Consider the following 23066-nt stretch of genomic DNA (forward strand, 5'->3'; position numbering starts at 1 on the left):
TGTTTGCTTGCTAATTATTAGCCTGATCCTGGATATTGGCAGACCTGGTTACATGTGGGCATGGAGTCGTGAATGTACTGAACATTGTGCAATTATCGGTGAACATTTCTGATCTTATGAGGGAGGCTAAGCCATTGATGAAACAACTGAAGATTGTTGGGCCTAATATACTACCCTGAGGAACCTTGCAGAGATGTCCTGGAGATGTAAAGTAAAGAATAATTCATGTTGTCAATGAAGAACCATTTGCATGTTTTCAATTTTCTCCAGTGCTTCAGCTGATACACATTAAGCTCACCCAGAACAATCAAGTAGTAAGGTCTCCATACTCCGCATGTAGTGAATATAAACTGACTCCTGCACCTGCTTCTGCCATTTCACCCTTCCTAACTATTCGTCCTCATGTCCATTCTCACCCTTTCTTGCTACCAGTCCTCACATCCAATTTTACCTCTCCTAGCTACCAGTCCTCTCAATCTCACTTCTTCTAGCCTTATTCTGCAATCTCACCCCTCCCTGCCACCAATCTTCAGTCCACAATATTTGTTTCCCTACTAACTATTCCCCTCACTTCTAAGTCAGCATATCCCTACTATTCCCCACTCCTATTTTGCCTACTATCACATCTCCCTTCTGTTATTCAGTGTAGCACATCCGCATCATTAAAAGGAGGCTCAAGTTCTAATGTTTAAAATGCTTTGACCTTCTTCATAATTCAGTTGCTGGGATTGTATCCTACTTATGCTGCTCACCAAAACATGAGTGTGCTTAAATTTGTAATTTAATAGTTGCTTTATTTTTTCGTGATTATAGGAAAGTTTATTGTATTTGAAGGACTAGACTTTTCAAATAGGGTAAAATATTGTTCTATTTGCTTGATTTAGGCTGAGTGTTTTGATTCCTAGCCTGACTATTTGAGTGATAACTCTCTTTCACTTCTTCCATTGACCATAAGATATATAAGTTTGTAGGTTGTGATGAGCAGTGGTGTATGTGATGACTGCAGTAGAGATATGTGGGTAGGTGTAATGCATGCCAGTGTAGGCATGTTGAGTAGGTTGTAATGACTGGCAGGGTAGATATATTGGCTAAGGTATAATGATCTTTTCACATGAACAACCCCTTGGTAATGTAGATAACTTGCATCCATTCTAATTTGATAGATCAGGAAACGGTTGAAAAATACCGTGTTGTCTGTAGTCCTCTGCCAAATAGAGAAGAGGTGGTGCTTGAAGGGTCAGGTCTATGAGTTGTTGGAAGCTTGTGTGCTCTCTCCAATACCTTGACTTTGCTTCTGTGTGTTCCTGACAATATCCCTTATGTGTCTGTGCCTTCCCAAATAAACCTTTTCCATTTCAGTCTGACATAACCATTCACTCAAGAGAATTCATGGCCTATGATTCACCTGTTCAGCCTTTGAAGTTATCCTGTGTGGCACAGTGGTTAGCACTGCTACCTCACAGCACCAGGTAACCAGGTTTAATTCTAGCCCCGAGTGCCTGTCTGTGTGGAGCTTGCTGTACTCCCTGTGTCTGTTTGGTTTGCAACTGGGTGCTCCATTTTCTCCTCTAGTCCAAAGTCGTGCAGTTTAGGTCGACTGGTCATTCTAAATTGCCCCACAGTGTCCAGGGATGCGCAGGTTAGGTGGATTAACCATTGGAAGTGTGGTGTTATGAGGATCTGGGTGGGATGCTCTTCAGAGGGTTGTTGAAGACTCAATGGGCAGAATGGCCTCTGACTGTGCTGTAGGAAATCTATGATTCTGAATGCATCTTTGCTCGCCTCGTTGGGATCGCTTGTGGTGGCCAACTTCCACGTAGAACAATTTCTTCAGGTGTCTGGTGTCAAACATCAGAATGACATGCCCTGTCTAGCAGAATTAGTTTTGAATGATTTTATCGTAGGCCTGTTGACTTCAGCGAGGATAGTGCCCTGGATCTGCTTTTTCTGAAACCAGATTTGGAGGGCCTTGTAAAAGCATTGCTGCAGGTAATTCTCCAGTTCTTTAATATCCAAGTCACTGAAGTGTGGTGATCGCTGCTGCGTTTGAGACCCTGGTCCCTGAGCATACTTTTCCTTAGTTGGCTGAATCCTGTCCTGGCATGTTGGAAATGATGATGAAAATTGTTTTTTGTGTCTAGCTTCACAGAGAGGAGGCAGTGGCAAAGTGGAAATGCCGCTCACAAACTATTAATCCAGAAACCCAGCTTAATGTTTACAATACAGTGCTGTGCACAAGACTCCTTAATGAAATAAAGGCTGATATTGTCAGGGGTAGCATATCAGCATGGAAAGAGATTGGATAACTAATAGAAGACACAGAGTTGGATAAGGGGGACATTTTCAGGATGGCAACCCATTAATGATCAGGCATTTAATGAAATTATTTTGTAAAGGAACCTCTGTAGCAGCTGATGATGTTGAGGGAGGGCACTGAGCACTGGTGGAGTGCTGCAGGGATCAATGCTGGGCCCGCAATTACTTACAATATAAATGAATGGCTTGGAAGAGTGAAGCGATTGTACTATCGTCAAATTTTGAGGTTGATACAGACGTGGATGGGAAAGCAAGCAGTAAGGATGATACTGATTCAACTCAGAATTGTAGACAGGTTAAGTGAGTGGGCAGAAACTTGGCCAATGTGTAGCCGATTGATGCCTGCACTATCCAGCTGATGCTGTCTAAGGTTGTCTTTCAACATAGATGCCAAAGGTAAAATCACACTTGGCTCTAGACCTGCTTTGGCTCTACCTGCCTGGACCGGTTTGAATCTTAGTATGACTGTTACAGAGAGTTGAGGTTAGAATGCTGCTATAGGCGTGGTATCAACCACAACCCCCTCTTACCTGTGGGTTCCCTCTTGTGGTCATGCCCTCAACTAAGGGCATGATTATTTACATTACTTTTATCTGAACTGTACTGACCAACCGGCATAAGCCTTCAAAATGGTGTGGGCAGATAAAAGAACAGCCGAATTCCCTGACATTCAAACAGTCCTGAGGTCCCCCCCAACAGGTTGATACAACTCGAGTATGTGGAGCCCCAATTATCGACCTCATAATGTGCTGCTCCTGGCACTCACCAGACATGCTTTCCAAGGAGACCTGGATATATCTTAACACCTTTGATCCTGACACCATGAATACTCCTTCCTCAATTCCATTTGAATGCTAATTAGGTCACAAACATCCCACAAACCCCAGGTGATAAAAGCTGCGATTGAGAACAGAGAGGGAGAACTTGATGTAGCCATGATAAGGAAGGTCCTACCCTAGCGAACCAGAGACCTGCATAATCTGCTCACACTCCTCAGCAAGATGCTCAGAAACAATTGCTAAGTAACAATTGACACCTCTGCTCTTGTATCAATTAGGCATGATGCTTCTACCTTGTCAAATTTCAAGACCACTGTAGGGTAAATGCCTATTGCTCGACATAAGAACAAGTTTTTTCCAGATCAAACCTTACTGCCAGAATGTCTGCTTTGCTGTCGACATCCTCTTCTACCACAACTCCCTGATGCCAGCCTCTTTCCTGGCCTCAAAAATCCAACTTGCCCAATGATCCAGATGATAAAATCCAATCCAAAGAAAGACAACTGATGTTTGTCTCCATGAGGCCTCCTCAATACCGTTTGGGGGTTCCCCTCCCTCACTGTTTCTGTTAGGTAGTCTTTTAGCTTCCTATCCTTGGTTGTTTTGATGGAGAGATCCATGGGGGCAACTTCACCAGCAACCCGAAGGTTGCAGGAACAGCAACTCATATTCCCCTTGGAAACCCTGCAGCCCAATGGTATCAATGTGGACTTCACCAGCTTCAAAATCTCCCCTTCCCCCACCGCATCCCAAAACCAGCCCAGTTCGTCCCCTCCCCCCACTGCACCACACAACCAGCCCAGCTCTTCCCCTCCACCCACTGCATCCCAAAACCAGTCCAACCTGTCTCTGCCTCCCTAACCTGTTCTTCCTCTCACCCATCCCTTCCTCCCACTCCAAGCCGCACCTCCATCTCCGACCTACTAACCTCATCCCACCTCCTTGACCTGTCCGTATTCCCTGGACTGACCTATCCCCTCCCTATCTCCCCACCTATACTCTCCTCTCCACCTATCTTCTTTTCTCTCCATCTTCAGTCTGCCTCCCCCTCTCTCCCTATTTATTCCAGAAACCTCACCCCCATCCCCCTCTCTGATGAAGGGTCTAGGCCCGAGACGTCAGCTTTTGTGCTCCTGAGATGCTGCTGGGCCTGCTGTGTTCATCCAGCCTCACATTTCATTATCTTGGATTCTCCAGCATCTGCAGTTCCCATTATCACTAACCACCAACTTAACTGTGTTAAGGCTCCTGGGTGTCATGAGAGCTGTTCACCCTCAATCCAGGGTGTTTCTGGTGTTACCTGACTCCATCCAGCTTCCTACTCATTGACAAATAGAACGTCGGACCAGGTTGAATGATGGGAACATCCATCTGAAGTCTCTGTTTAGATTTGCCCTGAAGATCTGATTTCATCCACAGGATGCTTGAGCCTGCAATGCTATGGAGAAGTTTCAGCTTCTCTCATGGATACTGCCAATTTCAACTCCACCACTGCCCAGTCATCTTAGCCAGGTACTTTTCTACCCTGACTGCTGTGACATAATGCCTGTTGTGTGGAATACTACTGAGCACGGCAGAAATGTAACATGAAATGTGAACCCGCAGACAGAATAACATGAAGCAGGGATTCTTTATGCCACTAGCATTGGGTCTTTATGAAGAGGAATTAAGATGAAATGGGGAAGACAGTCCTTACATGGAACAAACCTGTGGTTTTCATTTGGTTGGGGGAATCCTTTGGCTGTTTGATTCTTCCCCTCATCAGGCCTTCTATCTCCAAAGATGCCATTTTCTTTAGGAAAAGCCAATTTGACAATGCCAGCACACTGCTCACTGTCGTCACTTGTTGCTGGAGGTCCAAGACCACTGTCCAGCTGCACTGCTCAGTGCCCTCCCTCAACATCACCAGCTGCTACAGAGGTTCCTTTACAAAATAATTTCACTAAATGCCTGACCAACAGGCAGACATAACAACCTACAAAATAAACTGGCACTTACAAGTTCAACAGATCCTGAAAAGTGCAGGCCTGTTGCATACAAGATGTGGGAATAGGCCATTTAGCCCATTGACTCAGTTCTAGCATACAATAAGATTGTGGCTGATCTGATAATCATCAATGCCACTTTCCTGTCTTATCCCCATAACCCTTGCTTTCCTTAATGACACATTTAACAACCCAGATTCAACAACTCTCCATGGTGAAGAATTCCACAGGGTAACTAACCTCATGAAAAAATGTCTCCTCATCCACATCTTAAATAGGGGACTCAATATTCTGAGGTTATGCCCTCTGGTCCCAGACTCTCCCATAAGTGGAAACCACCTCTTCACATCTACCCAGTCAAGCCCACTAAGAATCTTATATTTCAATAAGGTCTCCTTCCATTATTCCAAACTCCAGCGAGTACAAGCCATAATCTTCTCAAATCCCTTTATGTGCGCACGACAAATCTAGTGAATCGTGTCTCAACTGCCTTCAACACCAGCATGCCTTTGCCTGGCTAAGAGGGGCAGAATTGCTAACAGTATCGAAAACCAAGTGCTGGAAAAACTCCAAAAGGTCACTGGACTCGAGCACTGCTTTTCTTTCTAAAGGTGCTGCCAAACCAGCTGAGTTTTCTCCAGAAGTTCCTAGTTTTGTCTCAGATTTCTAACATAGGCGGTTTTTTTTCTGTATTTTACTGTTCATTGGATTTCAGCTGTAGTCTGACTAGTGCTTATACAGTTTTAGCAAAACCCCCCTAATTTTACGCTCCACTTCCTTTGAACTGAAGGCCATCAATCCATTTGCCTTCCCTTTAACCATAGATGCTAGCTTTTCATGATTTGTGCATGAGGACCTGAAAAAAGCCTCTGTGCTTCAGCTTCCTGCAATCTTTCCCTACTTAACGAACACTCAGCTCCTCTATTTTTCCGGCCAAAGTGCATCACCTCAAATGTTTCCACATTATATTTTCTTACTGAAAGGCCTAACATCCAGCAATCCAGTGCTAGCTGATCAGAGTCACAGCAGTGTTAAGTGCAGAAGGAAATATTACAGCCCATTGGCCAACACCAGCTCTTTAAATGAGCATCTCCAATCTCCTGTTTTTTTCTCCAGACCTTTGCACATTACTTTTATCCAAATACTTATCAAATTCCCTCTTGAATGCCTCAACTAAACCTGCTTCTACTGCACTTCCAGGCACTCCTAATGCAGGAGCCCAAACAAGCACTGTTGACTGGTCATGATAAGGAAAGAAAGCTAAGGCAACTCACCTTCCTGATAGTCTCAAGTTCTTAGCTGTCCATGATCAGGGAGGACCCCGAGCAATAGGGAAAAAAAAACCCTCCACTGACCAGACAGCAGTGTTACTGGCCTGATGAGGAAAATGATCAGACAGACAAAAGATTTCGTCAACAACATGTAAACCACAGGCTTGATTCCATGTAATTTCGCTTCATTACCTGACGCTGGTGGAATAAGATATATCTGCTTCATGATCTTTAGGCCATGTATGTGTTCAAATTTTTTGTCCCATTTCTATATTCTAAGAACCATTTCAACAGTGAGTCAGAGAATCTTTGTAAGTGGAATGAAGCCAACAAATCACTTATGAAATGGCCCTTTCGTATACTGGCAATGGAGATGCTGATATTAATATTGAAGCCAGCCTGTCATGAAGGATTTGGAATTTGACTAGTCAGAATGACAGAATGAAATAGACCAATTATAAATTCATTTCAGGGTGAACAGGTTTGAGTTTTTTTAAAAACAAAGCATTTATAATACAGTTTCTTTGGATGTTGATGTAGTGCTGTACTCAGAGCAGATTGTGGGCAGTGTGTGGCAGTGAGATTGAAGTTAACCAATTACTGAACTGTTCTGCATCACTGCCTCTCACTCCTGACTTTGCTTCGGGACAGCTTGACTGCAGAATCTTTTGGCAGTATTTACGCAAAAGGAAATAATTGAGAGATGTAGTGGAAATCCACCTGATGTTAGGCTCCAGCGGGAACATCCAGTTGCATATTCTGAATAATATTGGAGCTTTGCAACTGCAGCACCTCAAAATTTACCCAAAGGATCTTAATTATAACAATGTGCAACAGAGACTGATGTTCTTCTAATTCAGCGATATGGTGTCCTCTCGTTCCAGCACTGTCTGAATGGCTGTGTTGCATAGAGTATAGCAGACCACCACTATTCATAGCACTATTGAGTGGTTGTATTAGAGGGTGAACATAACCAACGATGGCATCAAAACGCTTTCAACAAGTGGCAATGTCCTACTCAGTGCTGGTCCTTGTAGTGAGTTAGTAATAGTTGTCTCACTGCTGTACCTCCATTACAGGATTGCACAGCCATATTTTTATTGGGTATCCCCTGCCCTTTCAGCAGCGATCCATGGCCCTTCAGTTTCCCGAGGGCAAATGAATTATGACATTTTCCCAGAAAATGTTTCTGATGGTCACACAGCTGCTAGTGAATGGAATTCCTTTCTATGGGTAAGAACACTGAGCTATGTTTCTGGGGCCCAGCTGGCCTCTGATGTAGCCCAAACCTGAGGGAATTTTTCAGAATACAGCATTAATGGAAAGACTCTTGGCAGTGTGGAGGAGCAGAGGACTCTTAGGGTTCATGTCCAAAGTTCCTTGAAAGCTGCCACCCATGTGGATCGAGTTATTAAGAAGGTATATGGTGTATTAGCTTTCATTAATGGGGGGATTGAGTTCAAGAGCTGTGAAGTTATGCTCCAGCTATACAAAACTGGTTTGGCCATATCTGGAATATTGTGTCCAGTTCTGATTGCCTCATTACAGGAAAGATGTGGAAGCGCTGGAAAAGGTGCAGAGGAGATCTACCAGGATGTTGCCCGGAATGAAGGGAAGGCCATACGAGGAAAGGTAGAGAGAGCTAGGGCTTTTCTCTTTAGAAAGACAAAGGAATGAGAGGTGACTTGATAGAGGTGTACAAAATGATCAGAGGTATAGATAGAGTGGACAGCCAGAGACTTTTTCCTAGGGTGGAGGTAGCTATGACGAGGGGACATAGTTTTAAAGTGAGTGGAGGTAGATATAGGGGAGACGTCTGAGGTAGTTTCTTCACTCGGAGAGTGGTAGGGATGTGAAATGCATTGCTAGAGAGGGTAGTGAAGTCAGCCTCATTAGGGGCATTTAAGTGGCTATTAGATAGGCATATGGGTGATAGTATAAGGTAGTGGTGGAGGTTTGATAGGCCTTAGGTTTAGGGTTAGGGTTAAAGTTCGGACAACATTGTGGGCCAAAGGGCCTGTACTGTGCTGAACAGTTCTATGTTCTATGTTCTATGAATTTGGCCAAGGAAGCAAACTCCAGTAATAGTCAATACCTGACTTGCTACTACTGTGGTGAATGTGACAGTGTCAATGCTCCTTTATGCAAAGCAGTGGGCACCTGATTAATAATGCTGTGCGCAGCCACCAGCATGATCCCAACCAGATTTGAAGTCAACCCCTGAAAGAAACCAGATACTTTAAAACAATTCAAGGTGACTGTCACCTTGGTAGCTGGTGTTCACCTGCTTCCAACAGCTCAAGATCCTCCTCCATGATCATGACAGATCAGCTGTTACTGAAGTTAAGAAAAAGGAAACTGTTTGGCAGCACCGCAATGCAGACACAACCAGGAAGTTGCTCCTTTGTCAGTACACCTGAGAGGAGGAGGAAGAGGTTGATGAGGACCATTAGGCTATGCACAAGGGGCAAATGTTGACCAGGATGGCAGGGAAGCTTATGCTATCCTGCGGCCAGAAGATCCTGAAACACTTCTTCCCAGTTGGACATCAGCATCATATATTTTGTCTACTATTTAATCATCAACACCACATAGATGTCTCCTGTCAAATTGTCATCAAGTTGTAGTTCCCCAATCGCTAGATTGTGACCTCAACCAGTAAAAATTTTCTCATAGACATCCTTACGTACTGCTTTTGTTATGCTCCAATAATAATACTTGATATGTGTAAGGCTCCAGAAACTGCATGTTTCATTTCAAAAACACACATACAATCTAGAGAAGCATTTCTAGCTGCACTCAAGTGAATGCCAAAATAAATCTACAGCCACTTCTATGCTCTTTTGCAAGAGGTCCTCTTTGGGGGCTGGAGCAAATGTAAAAAAATTGTTATTTGAGAAGGTGGCTTGGTGGTTAAGTTCAATGTGGCACCTGTCCCCTGTGATCATGGCGCCTGAAAGGCAAGACTGCATTTGGGTAATGGATAGTCTTAAAGGAACTATTATATGATTTACAGCAACTGTATATTCTTTCAAGATGCAAAAATACAACAATGTTCAATCAACTGTGGCTAACAAAGGTAGCTCAGAATTGCATAGAATTAAAAGAAGAGATCCATGAAATTACCGGAAATAGCAATAAATGAGATAGGTTTTTTTTAATATCAACAAAGGAGGTTCAAGAAATTGATAAGGAAAGAGAGAAAAGAATATGAATTAACTTCAGTAAACAACTATAGAAAACATAAAGGTATGTTTAAAGAAAATGTTTGGTTAAGACAAATGTGGGTCCACTACAGGCAGTCGGGAGAATTTATAATTGGGAGTCACGAAATAACTGAGAATCTAAAAGGTTAATTTGCACCTGTTTTCACTGAGGAAGGTATAATAAATCTCTGTGAATGAGAAATCCAAGTGTTTAGCGAGAATGAGGAGTTGAAGGAAATTGGCAGTAGTGAGAAGATAGTACTGGAGAAATTAATGGGGCTGAAACTTGATAAATATCTAGGACTTTGCTGATCTTTACCTCAGGGCGTTGAAGGAAGTGTCCATAGAAATAGTTGATGCATTGGTGACTGTCTTCCAAAATACTTTTAGATTCTGAAATGCTTCCTGTGGACTAGAAGCTGGAAAATGTCACCCCACTATTTAAGAAGGGGGCAACAAGAGTAAACAAGGAACTACTATGAGCCTTGCATCAATAGTAGGGAAATACTAGAATCTGTTCTTAAGGATGTGACAAATAGACACTTGGATAATAAAGATCTGATTGGGCACAGTCAACATGGATTTGAGAATGGGAAATTGTGTTTGACAAACTTGGTGGAGTTTTTGAAGACATTATTAACAAATTTGATAAAGGAGCACCCATGGATGTAGTATATTCAGATTTTAAGTCTAGTTTTGATAAAGTCTCCCACTGGTTAGAAAAATTAAAACACATGGGTAGGAGGTAATGCACTGCCATAGATTAAGGATTGACTGTTAGAAAACAGGGAATAGGAATAAATGAGGCATTCTTGAATTGGCAGTTGGTGACTAGTGGGGTAAATCAGGGATCTGTACTTGGGCCTCTGCCTTTCCTAACATACCTATAGGCCCCGGCCTGTTGTGCCTCACCTATTCCCATGCTGCCACCAACCACACTTCCCCCACCGTCTTCCTATAATGTGGTGTTCTTTCAGGACTACACTGGAAGGGTCAGCCTGAATTATATGCACAAAGCCCTAGAGTGAGAATTGAGCATTGAATGAATAATTTCTGACACAAAAGTAAGATTGCTACTAACTGAAACCAGAAGGGCAATGATTCAGGCATATTGAAGGAGAAGTATCCAAATTTAACAAAGAACCTCACTGGTAAAGCTGTCATTTCTGGCCTATCCCTCACTTACCCTAAGAAGGTGGTGGTAAGCTGCTGCCTTGTACTAGTGTTGTTTATCTGGTATACTTATACTCACAATGCTGTTGAGGAGAGTTCCAGGAGTTTCACTCAGCAACAAAGAAGCAACTAAAAAAATTGTGCAATTGCTATATGTTTCTTTTCAGAATGATGTGTGACTATAATAGAATCTTGCATGCAGCTGTATTCTCATGCACCTGCTGCCTTTAATCATTGAGGTGGTAAAAGTCAGGATTTGGAAGGTGCTGTCAATGAAGAGTTGACCAGTTGCCACAATGCATCTTGTAGATAATGTGCGGCCCACCCTCTGCATCGGTAGTGAACCGAATGAATGTTTTACGATAGTGGGCGGATTGATGATCAATGGGTTGTTTAAAATCAGAAACGCTCAAGGGGCTAAAATTGGAGATTCTCAGACTACTAGGTCTAGGGGAAATTACAGATGGAGGTATTTGATATTGAAATGTTGCTGAAATTGGAGCCAATGTAGATCAGCGAGTAGGGGGCTGAAGGGTCAGTGAAATTTGGTATAAGCCCGTGCGTAGCAGGCTTGTGAAAGACTTCATGTTTTATGCAGGGTAGAAGATAGGAAACCAGCCAAGTTGCATTGAAATAGTCAAGTGTAGAGCAACAAATATGGAGATGAAAATTTGAGCAGCAGATGAGCTAGGCAGGGATGGAGTCAGGTGATGTCACAGAGGTGCGAATAGTCAGTCTCCATGGTGATACAGGCATATGATCAGAAACTCATCTCGGGATCAGGTATTCACCAGGGCGACTGCAAAAGAAAATAGTTTGCTGCAGGAGTTTGCGAGCATCTGTAATCTGCAGCATTGACGTCAATCATTGGCTCAGCTACTAATAAAACACCAGCCCCCAGCTGTTTCTGCCTGAGATAAATGAATCAACCCCTGTGTCTGTAACCAGCAACTGTCAACGCAAAAGTGAACAGTTTTCATTCTTCGCTTGATATAAACTGCAACTAATTTTTAACAGTGAAGCTTTTAAGTGATGGTGACCAAATATATTTCACGCAGTTATGGTTTGTGTTAACCTTATTGCTGACTGGTATCTCGGTGTGCGAATGCGAATCACTCTATATGTGTGCTGACCAAGCGCTAGAAGCAGTGGCTGAGTCCTTCGCAGAATCTACTCATACAACCACATTGAGAAGGCACGCTGACCAGGCAGAGCTGTAGTCCCTCTGAACTTCGTCACACCGAAGGATTACGGTGAATAAATGCAAAATGACCTAAAGTTAACACTTAAAATTAAATGTTTAAAATGACAATTGTCACCATTGACAAAAATGTTGTCCTATCTTGTTGAATGATAAGTGTTATTGAAGCTGTTGACAGCCCTTGTGTCAGTGACTGACACTGGCTTCTCCTCCCCTCCCCCACCTCCTGTTAACCAGTGCATGAGCAGATATCACTGAATTATTCATGGCCTGAAGGATTCATTAGTGAAAGACGAGAGGTCCCTCAGGAATTCGGGTACTATGCCAAGAAGATTGTGTTTCCTAGGCAATGCTGATTCAGCTCTTCACTTTCCTGAGTGCAATGGTGAAAGGATTTATCGTACAGTTCAGGCACTTCATTGTGTTTAAGAGGACAGGATTATTTTTTGAGTTTAGGATCCATAAGTCTGAATCCACCATGCTAACTCCCTCCTCACAATTCTCCCAAGTAAACCTTGTGCTGTAAATTGAAAAAATCTGTGTGATTTGCTGATGCGAAGCATGTGGATGACAGGGTGGGTTGGAAAATGTTGAGGAAGGAGAGTGCAGCTCGCAGATCCTTGCAGGAGCGGAAACCTGATTGCCGGGGTTTGAAACCAACAAAGACAGAAATTGCTGGAGAAACTCAACCATTATGGCAGTATCTTTGGAGAGGAAACGGAGTTAACGTTTCAAGTGCAGTGACCGTTCCTCACAGATGCTACCAGACCTTCTGGGTTTCTCCAGTAATTACTGTTTTTGTTTGTTTCAGATTTGCAATTCTTTGTTTTATTGCAGAGATTTGAATACTGAGTTCCAAGACAAAATGAATTTGAGAAGTGACAATCGCAAGGACTTTTACGAAGAAGGGGAGTTTGGCGCTGGGTTTAACGCATTATGGAGCTGGAGGAACACACCAGGCCAGGCAACATCAATGGAGCAGGAAAGCTAACGTTTCGGGTCGGGACGCTTCTTCGGGGATGGGGGATGGGGGAGGGAGAGGGGGAAGGGAGCTCTGAAATAAATCGAGAGCGGAAGGGTGGGGCTGGGGAAGGTTGGTGGGATGGTGATAAGTGAAAACTAAAAGAACTGCGGATGCTGTAAATCAGGAGCAAAAGCAAAGTTGCTGGAAAAGCTCAGCCGGTCTGGAAGCATCTGTGGAGGAGAAAACAGAGTGAACGTTTCGAGTCCAGTGATCCTTCCTCAGAAGGTGACTGCAGGTAGGGAGTTATAGGTGAGTGCAGGTGGCAGGAGCGGATAGGTGGGAGAGAAGATGGACAAGTTGTGTCAGATCAGGGAGACTAGGATGAGAGGGAGGGTTGGTCATGGGATAAGGCAGTGGAGGGTGCGGTGGTGGGGAGATCTTGAAGTTAGTAAAGTGCACATTGAGATATTAAGAACTGCCAATGCTGGAGTCTGAGATAACAATGTGTGGAGCTGGAGGAATACAGCAGGCCAGGCAGCTTCCAAGTCCACATTGAGACCATTAGTTGTAGGCTAGTAGATGGGGTAGTTGTTTGCAAAGATGGTGAAGATAGGGTTAGTCTTTTGAGGTGGGGAACATTGAACTCAATATGCAAAGGTGTTGGACTCCTAGTTTTATCTTAGTATAACAAGGTGAATCAATGTGCACCAGTCTATAACAAGAGTGAGCACGCTTATCCATGTTAATGAGTGACCTGACTGTTCTGCACAATTAACAATTATCCAGCAAACTCAGAATTCTTCAGTGGCTGCTGATGAAACATAACATAAGATTATTTCATTTTAAAGAAGTTTTTAACACAATCACCCAGGATGACCCCACTATCCTTGCCAACTTTGATTTTTGAAAATCTTTTTGTAAGTTCATCTAGAGAGCAAATAGATTGCCCAGGCTCACTGAGGCAATGATCAGCCACCTCTCCCTTCCCCATTGTCTTATTCAAAACCTCCACATCTTCTCCCTGAGCTAACATGACAGTTATCACACTGAGGTGTGGGGCTTGAAATTGCTTTATTGTCTGGGTCGAGCTTCCCTTAAGGATATGACAGATGCCAGATCCACCCCAAAAATGTCGATGAGGTTCAAGGACCAATTCCTCACAATTCAAGACCTCTAGGTTTGATAGCACACTTTTCTCCCCAGCAACCGGGAAAACCAACGTTAAAATTTCCAAGATAATGGGAACTGCAGATGCTGGAGAATCCGAGATAACAAAGTGTGGAGCTGAATGAACACAGCAGGCCAAGCAGCATCTTAGGAGCACGAAAGCTGACATTTTGGGCCTAGGTCTAGGTCTAGGCCCGAAACATCAGCTTTTGTGCTCTTAAGCTGCTGCTTGGCCTGCTGTGTTCATACAGCTCCACATTTTTTAAAATTTCCAAGTTATGTTCTCAGCAGTAACATTTGAGTAGAAAGGAAGATGGAGAAAATACAGTCTCCAGTGAAAAGTCAGGATAGGCGTGACAGGTGAGACATGGATCATCCGTCAGTGAATGAGCTGCTATGCCCAAACCTCTAATGTCCACATGGAGTCAGTTGTCATGTGGGAGTGAAGGAGAAGTCACATGGAAAATAGAACTGCTCACTAGCATTGTTTGATTTATTTATTGTTGTCATTTACCAAGATACAATAAGCGGTGTTGTTTAGTGTGCTGTATGGGCAAGTCGTACCATTCAAAGTGCATCAGGGTAGCAGAACAGAATGAAGAATAAGTGTAATGGCCTCAGAAGATGCAAAAAGAGAGATCAGAGTTAACATTCGAACGGTCCATGCAAAAGCTCAATAACTGCGGGGAAGAAGCTGTTCTTGAATCTGTTTGTATGTGTATTCAAATTTTTATATCTTCTGCCCAATGGAAGCCATTGGAAGAGAATATACCAGGATGGGAGGGGCTTTTGATGATGTTGGTTGCTTTCCTGAGGCATTGGGAAATATAGGTGGAGTCAATGGATGGAAGGCTGGTTTGCATGATGGACTGGGCTGTGTTCACAACACTCAGTAGTTTCTTGTGTTCATCTGAACAGCAGTTGCCATACTACATTGTGAAAGCCATATGCTTTCTATGGCATATCTATAAAAATTGGATATCAGCTTATTCTAATTTGTGGGCTGTCTTCAATTTAGATGGCTATGACCTTTCATCAGAGTCAGGTGGTACAGCAAGTCCCAGGCTGAGGATTCCCAAGTTATTATGCCTCAAAGGAGATTCCCCAAGTTGTTAGACTCCTGGGTGAAGAGGGTTGAACTAGCTCCTCTTGCTCATTCACTTGACCCCTCAGTTTGTCACAACATAGTTAATTTTTAAGGGACCCCTCCCTTGTGGATGCCTTTCACTTCGACAAGTGGGTTTATGTTTCAAAAGGAGCCAATGTAAAATGGTTTGCTTGAGTGAATTTGTTGGTTACTAATTATGATAAGAAAGAATTATACAACACGCACTCACTTAGATTAGTGTCAGAAATGAGTCCAAACCAAAGTTAAATAATATATGGATCAGTTTCCTTTGATCATTTGTGAAGAGTAGACTGTGGAACTTGATGGCTGAACAATTGATTTCAGGAATACAATATAACAAAGTGTGAAGCTGGATGAACACAGTAGGCCAAGCAGCATCTCAGGAGCACAAAAGCTGACGTTTCGGGCCTAGACCCTTCATCAGAGATGGGGATGGGGAGAGGGTTCTGAAATAAATAGGGAGAGAGGGGGATGCGGACCGAGATGGATAGAGAAGATAGGTGGAGAGGAGAGTATAGGTGGGGACGTGGGGAGTGGATATGTCAGTCCGGGGAGGATAGACAGGTCAAGGAGGCGGGATGAGGTTGGTATGTGGGAAATGGAGGTGCGGCTTAAGGTGGGAGGAGGGGATAGGTGAGAGGAAGAACAGGTTAGGCAAGCGGGGACGGGCTAGGCTGGTTTTGTGATGCTGTGGGGGAGGGGACGAGCTGGGCTGGTTTTGGGATGTAGTGGGGGGAGGGGACAAGCTGGGCTGGTTTTAGGAATGCAGTGGGGGAAGGGGAGATTTTGAAGCTTGTGAAGTCCACATTGATACTATTGGGCTGCAGGGTTCCTAAGCGGAATATGAGTTGCTGTTCCTGCAACCTTCGAGTGGCATTATCGTGGCACTGCAGGAGGCCCATGATGGACATGCTGTCTAAGGAATTGGAGGGGCGGTTAAAATGGTTCGCGACTGGGAGGTGTTGTTTATTGCAAACCGAGTGGAGGTGTTCTACAAAGCGGTCCCCAAGCCTCCGCGTGGTTTCCCCAATGTAAAGGAAGCCACATTGGGTACAGTGGATACAGTATACTACATTGGCAGATGTGCAGGTGAACATCTGCCAATGTAGTATACTGTATCCACTGTACCCAGTGTGGCTACCTCTACATTGGGGAAACCAAGCGGAGGCTTGGGGACCGCTTTGCAGAACACCTCCGCTCGGTTTGCTATAAACAACTACACCTCCCAGTCGCAAACCATTTTAACCGCCCCTCCAATTCCTTAGACAGCATGTCCATCATGGGCCTCCTGCAGTGCCACAATGATGCCACCCGAAGTTTGCAGGAACAGCAACTCATATTCCGCTTGGGAACCCTGCAGCCCAATGGTATCGATGTGGACTTCACAAGCTTCAAAATCTCCCCTTCCCCCACCGCATCCCAAAACCAGCCCAGCTCGTCCCCTCCCCCCACAGCATCACAAAACCAGCCCAACTCGTCCCCACCTCCCTACCCTGTTCTTCCTCTCACCTATCCCCTCCTCCCACCTTAAGTTGCACCTCCATTTCCCACCTGCCAACCTCATCCCGCCTCCTTGACCTGTCTGTCCTCCCCGAACTGACTTATCCTCTCCCACCTCCCCACCTATACTCTCCTCTCCACCTATCTTCTCCTCTATACATCTTCAGTCTGCCTCCCCCTCTCTTTCCCTATTTATTTCAGAACCCTCTCCCCATCCCCCTCTCTGAAGGGTCTAGGCCCGAAACGTCAGCTCTTGTGCTCCTGAGATGCTGCTTGGCCTGCTGTGTTCATCCAGCTCCACACTTTGTTATCTTGGATTCTCCAGCATCTGCAGTTCCCATTATCTCTGATCTCAGGAATCTTGGCTTTTGCAGGTCAGTTGAAATCCTTTTGCCCTGTTTGTTTTTTGTGGTGTTTGGTCGGCAAAACTTACAGTGAGAGAGTTCATCTTGTCTTGTCTCTTTCTTATTGGCTAGCTGGCTTCTAACACTCGGAGTGAGAATCTTTTTAGACCACAAGATATAGGAACAGAATTAGGCCATTTGGCCCATCAAATCTGCTCCACCATTTGATTGTCACTAATTTGTTTCTCAACTCCATTCTCTTCCCTATTTCTGGTGAATATTAGCCAGGTTACAGGATTAAAAATCGAGCAATAATACCCCCATGATATCGCCTTCCCTAAAGTTAAACACTGACCATAGTACTTCAGTGTTTTATTCAGTTGTCATGATATAGAAGTGACCAGATTGGAGCCTAATGATGTCAAAATCATCTCTGCCATCAGTTCCTCACTTTACCTTGAATCAAAGGTGCTGTAGGTGCCATCAGGAATTGAAATGTAATGGCTACACCTATGATCTGGGAACTCACGTGGGCACCAGTTATTGCTGTCTGTTTGTGGGGTTTGCAGCAGCTCATTGAAAAATATTAGGTGACCATTGCTTGTCCCTGCAATAACCACCACATCTAACATTCAAGAGCATTTGAAATAAGAACAGGAATAGGCCTTTTTGGCCTGCTCCACTTTTTCATTAGGTCATGTTTGATCTGATTATTAGCATTAACTCTATTTTCCTGCCAGCCTGTGACTCCTCAGTAAATTGATTTAAGTCAGCATTAAATATGTGCATTGACCAGGCTTCCACTTCATGCTGTCTCAGTCTTTCCATCCTCCAGTAAATTATGATCACCCAAAGACGAACGCTATGATATTAACGTCTATTGACATTGCAGTGTCAACAAATGCCACAGGAATACTCAGAACACAAAATGAAAACAAGGATTTTCATTTTACAAATGTGCTTGTGCCTTAAGTTTTAAATGTAGATTGGGGGGATTTGCCTACTATCCCAACCTGTCTGGAAGTGTAGAAGTGATACATACCTGCCAGACCACAGCTGCAGGGTAGAGTAGCTAAGCCAGATGAGACCTGCTGGGGCTAGCCATTTATGCTTCAGTTTCCTTGTGGTCCAGATCTAACAGTACTCTATGCAATGAAAGAGCAATGATCAGAGGTGACAGGAGTGAATACCTATGAGCAAGAAAATGAATTAATAGAAAGAGGAAGAGAATATCCCCAAACATTCTGCTGTCTAATCTCTGTAGTCTTCTTCAGCTTTAAAACTCTCTGAATTCTCAATGTTCCTGTAACTCTGGCCACTTGTACATCTCTGCACTTCATCTACACTGGTTATTGTGTCCTAGCAGCCTTGGCCCAGAATTCTGGAATCCTCAAAACCTCTCTATGTCCCTTCCTGTAGGACATCTCTATCTAACTGACCAAGCTTTTTGATCACCTAACATATCATTCCTCTATTTTGTTTCTGTACTTTTATGTCAACTGATATTGGTAATGCTTCTGGGAAGAACCTTAAGACATTTTATTATATCAAAATTACTGTATAAATGTGAAAAGAAGCAAGTAAGGCCAGCAGGGAGTATTGAGGGCATTTGGGGAGTGAGGCTGAAGCAGGGGGTGCAAAGTAGCATGTTGTACAGTAGGGTTTTATTTTGAATAGAAGTCAGCGTTGTTATTCATTCATGGATAGTGACCTTTACTACCAGTGCCATCGTTAAATGCCCATCTCTAATTTCCTTGAGAAGGCAATGCTGAGGCACCTTCTTCAATCACTGCTTGAGGTGCTCTCACTGTGCTGTTTAAGAGGGACTTCTGGGTTTGGGTCCTGTGACAATGAAAGGATAGCAATATGTTTCCAATCCAAATAATGGGGGAGTTTCAGGGTGCATAGATCTGATGGTGTTTCCTGTCTTTTTCAAGATGTCAGAGGCAGTGAATTTGCCAGTAGTCATTTTTTAAAAAAAAAGTCGACCCAGTCAAACTCCTTGTCAGTTTACAACTTCAGCAAAGAGAAATTTCTGGTCAGTAACTTAGCAATCTTTACCAATTATGAGTTTCCAAAGCAGCAGAATGATCTCTGAGTAAAATGCGTTTGCAGGTATGTTATGAAAAACAACTTTATTTTCCAAAAGTTTCCCAATAGCAGCACTTAGAATCCTAACTTGAGAATTCTAAAATATCGTTCTCTAGATATGAGCTCATGAGGATATAAATATGAGACTGCAACATTTTTTTATAATTGCTTCCAAATATTTATTCTAAGAATTATTTCAAAATTACATTTTAACAATGAAGACTGCACCATGGATTATACAATACTTAAGAAACAATCACTACACTTATACAGATAGTGAACTACTGTAAGAAATATAAATATTCAATGCTGTATTCCCTTATCAGTGAATGGAAGCTATCCAGTCAATCATACGGCTGCTCTACATTTAAACCTTCATAGGTATTATCCAACAATTATACCTTCAAGGTCCCTAAAAGTGCCACAATTTTCTATAATGGTATTAGTTTCACAATATCTCAGCTATATTACTGTGCCGAAGAACGTCATTAGCTCATCATATCGCATTGTCTTTCTGAGCACTTTAACCTAGTGCCAGTCTCCTGCCTTTCCCGTGCACATTGTTTTGCTTTAATTAATCATTCAATGCCCACTTGAATGCCTCAGTTGAACATGCCTGCACCACACTTTCAGGCATATTTAACAACTCACTGTCGGGGAAAAGCTTATTCTCACCTTGTATTTGCTTGTTTTGCAAAACACATTAAAACTGTGTACCTTCTGCTTCTCGATCCATTTAATTGTACGAACAATCTTCCCCACTCCAATCCCTCCAGACCTGTCATGATTTTGAAGACTTCTATCAAATCACTTTTTATTGTTTTCTTCTCCAAGGGAGACAGTCCCAACTTCTCCAATTTTCCCTCATGACTGGTGTCTCATCCCCAGACCATTCTCATATTCATTTATTAAAATGCTGCATATAATGCATTTTATTTCCCTTAGCTGTCATGAACTTAATTAATACCTTAATGTTGTCATTAATTGGTCACTTCCTTTATACTGTCACTTTGCTTGCAAGTTGAGTCATGGTCTGATTGGCTATTTCTTTTTGGCTTTATATGTGCCAGGATAGTAACTGTACTAGAACAGATTGGCTAGTTCCAGAGTGTAATTTTTCAGCACTGCAGCGGAGGCTTTTAGCCTTTAGTGTATCTAGTGCAATTATTTTTTAATATGATGGGGCATGAGTCAAATTGGCTGAAGTCTATGATTCTGGGGATGAATTATCCACTCAGTACTTCTGGCTGAAGATGCTTGCAAACACTTCAACCTTATTTCTTGCACTCATGTATTGCACTTCACAGTCATGGAAGTTAAGGATGACATGGATTTTTAAAAAATTATTTCCTACCATTATTACGGCTGACTGTGGTAGGACTACAAGAGTTTGGTCTGATCTGTTGATTAGGGGATCATTAAGCTCCAGCTATAACATTATTTAGCCTGAGTAGATAAGTATGGTGATGCACTATGGTGCACTGGCTAAAAGATTGATTTTAAGAGTATTACTATGCCAAAATGTTACTTGATTAATCTGTTGGAGAAGTGTCCCAACTTTGATATTAGTGTACATCATTTATGAAGAGGATTTTGCATGGTCAGCAGGATGTGCCATTTGGTTTTATTCTTGTCAGTGACTGTGGTTTAATAAATCTAAACAACACTGAGACAACCTGGAGTCATATCTAGCTCAGAATGGCACATTTCCTTCCCTAAAGGGTATCAGTGGACCAAATACACATGTATGACAGACTAATAGTTTCTAGATTGTCATTACTATTAGTTTTTGTTTGAGGTTTAATTGACTGAATTTAAATTTCCAAGTTACTGTGATGGGATTTGAACCCATAAATCCAGAAATTTGTAAAAAGAGAATAATAATTGTAAAGTCAATAATGTTAGGGGAAAGGAGACACTAAAGGTGATAAGGGGCAAGTGAATGGGACTTTGCACATGATGTGACATGTCAGCAATAAAGGCAATGCAGTTTGTGACTCATGGAGATTAGCACAATAGCGAAAAGCATTGCAAAAGTTAACCATGGAAATGACACGTAATGGACTCCTTGCAACCACGGAAAAGCTGATGGGAAGCATATACTTAACTGCAGTTGGAAATCTCTTGATTACTGGTTTACTGGCCAAGACAAGTAGCCATTAAGCTACCATATCGTCTCTTCAAGAGATTGCCAACTGCAGTGAAGTAGAAGCTGCCCATCAGTTTTTCCACAGTTGCACTCAGCAAGGGGTCCACAATGCATCATTTCTGTGATTCACTTTTCCAACGCTTTTCCCTATTGTGCTAATCTGCATGAGTCACAAACTGCATAGACTTTCTTGCTGACATGTTACACCCTGTGCCAAGTCCCATTCACTTGCCTCTTATCACCTTTGGTGCCTCCCCGCTCCTAAAATTCATGACTTTACGATTCTTATTCTCCTTTTACAAATTTCTGCAAAGCCACAATCAAATAGCCAACTCCGTCTTCCTCCAGATTTTTGAGAAACCTAAATGCTGATCGCAGAATCTCATAAATTCTGGTTTCTCAGTGACCCCTGTGTCCTGGTTTCTCAGTCCTCCTGTATGCTGATTTCTCAGTTCTTTGTTGTTCATAAGTGTTCTCTGCTATGTTCAATTATTTAGGACTGTTTGATGCTGGATGTAAAAGGTGCACCTCAGGCTGTGACCGAGATCTGCTCCTTCCAGGATGATCTTCAGGAATTTGAAATGATTGACGATACAGATGACATGGAGGAAACTGAACTGCTGCCCTCGCCCTCTGCCACAACCATCCAACAGAATCGCCCTTCCACCTTAAACCTAGCCACTCCACTCTCTCACTCACAGGTTGGTGCAAAAGCAAAATATTCACAACAAGAGTGATTTTAAAAACAAGTACTAAAATAAAACATTGTTACATTTTGGGATCTACCCGCACAAGTGTGCCTTTAGGTCAGGATTTCCCAGACTGTGGGTTGTGAAGCCCAGTGGGATCACTAGTCAAAATTTCAGAGTTGTGTACTCAGTGGCAATAGCTGTAATGATGTTCTGTAGGGAATGATAACAGCTGCTTACCTCCTTTAAGCTTCACTGTTTTTCAATAGTGGATGTGCCTTAACCACTTTATCTTCGAGGCATGAATTCTGTCCTTAAAACCTCAGTGGAAAGGTAGGTGTGTTTTCATTTAAAATCTCTGTGGATTAAATAACTCCCTGACCACCCCTTTTCACCTGTATTTGAAACCGCACCCCCTCACCCATGTCACATGTCTCTCCAGTCCACCCCTGTGTTCCCATAGATTCCCCTCTCCAATAAACCCTGTCCCCCAGTTCTCTCAGCTTGAGGGTCGTGGCAATTTCCAAGCACCAAAATGGGTTCATGATGGGAAAAAATTTGGGAAGCATTGCTTTTAATAATGTTAGAGTTGTCTGTCTCCTTCACACTTGTTCCTGTTCTTTTTCAGGATTCTCTCAATAATAATGCCAGCTTCTCTCCCAGGAAAGCTAGCTGGCAGGAGACTCTGTTGCACTCTGCTAATGGTAAGTAATGGCCTGTTTCCAAGCACTTGTGCCCCAGGACAGTCAACAGTGGGAGATAGGGGGGAAGGGACCTTCCCATTCTTTGTTCCATACCCCACCCTTGTCTGAAAGGATCATTGACATCAGGAAAATGTTATTGGATTTAAATTGCCCATTTCAACACTTCCACATCGGGAACTTGTCCTTAAAGTTGAGTGTTCATCTACATTGAGAAGCAACTCTTTTTTTCCACAGTTTATTGGTCTCTTTCAGTCGCTAAAAACCAGATATTTCTGTCTCATTGCCCAGAACATCTCATCTCCATGCAGTGGCTTTGTTGACATAATTGACATTACTAGTGAATCACTAGCACTCAGTAGTAGTCTGACCGATTACAGCAATTAGATAAACAGAGAATA

General features: G+C 43.0%; 1 protein-coding gene across 5 annotated transcripts in view; it reads left to right on the plus strand.

The window, feature by feature from the left end:
* Positions 1 to 23066, plus strand: part of mapk8ip2 (mitogen-activated protein kinase 8 interacting protein 2) — a 70029-nt gene that overhangs the window by 18970 nt on the left and 27993 nt on the right. For all 5 annotated transcript variants that reach the window (XM_048553928.2, XM_059654522.1, XM_048553929.2 and 2 more), the window contains 2 exons: positions 21773 to 21976; positions 22593 to 22668. In XM_048553928.2, the coding sequence (XP_048409885.2) occupies positions 21773 to 21976; positions 22593 to 22668 (280 nt within the window). The remainder of the gene's footprint in view (positions 1 to 21772; positions 21977 to 22592; positions 22669 to 23066) is intronic.

This window comes from Stegostoma tigrinum, chromosome 25 (assembly GCF_030684315.1).
Source record: "Stegostoma tigrinum isolate sSteTig4 chromosome 25, sSteTig4.hap1, whole genome shotgun sequence".
NCBI lineage: Eukaryota > Metazoa > Chordata > Chondrichthyes > Orectolobiformes > Stegostomatidae > Stegostoma > Stegostoma tigrinum.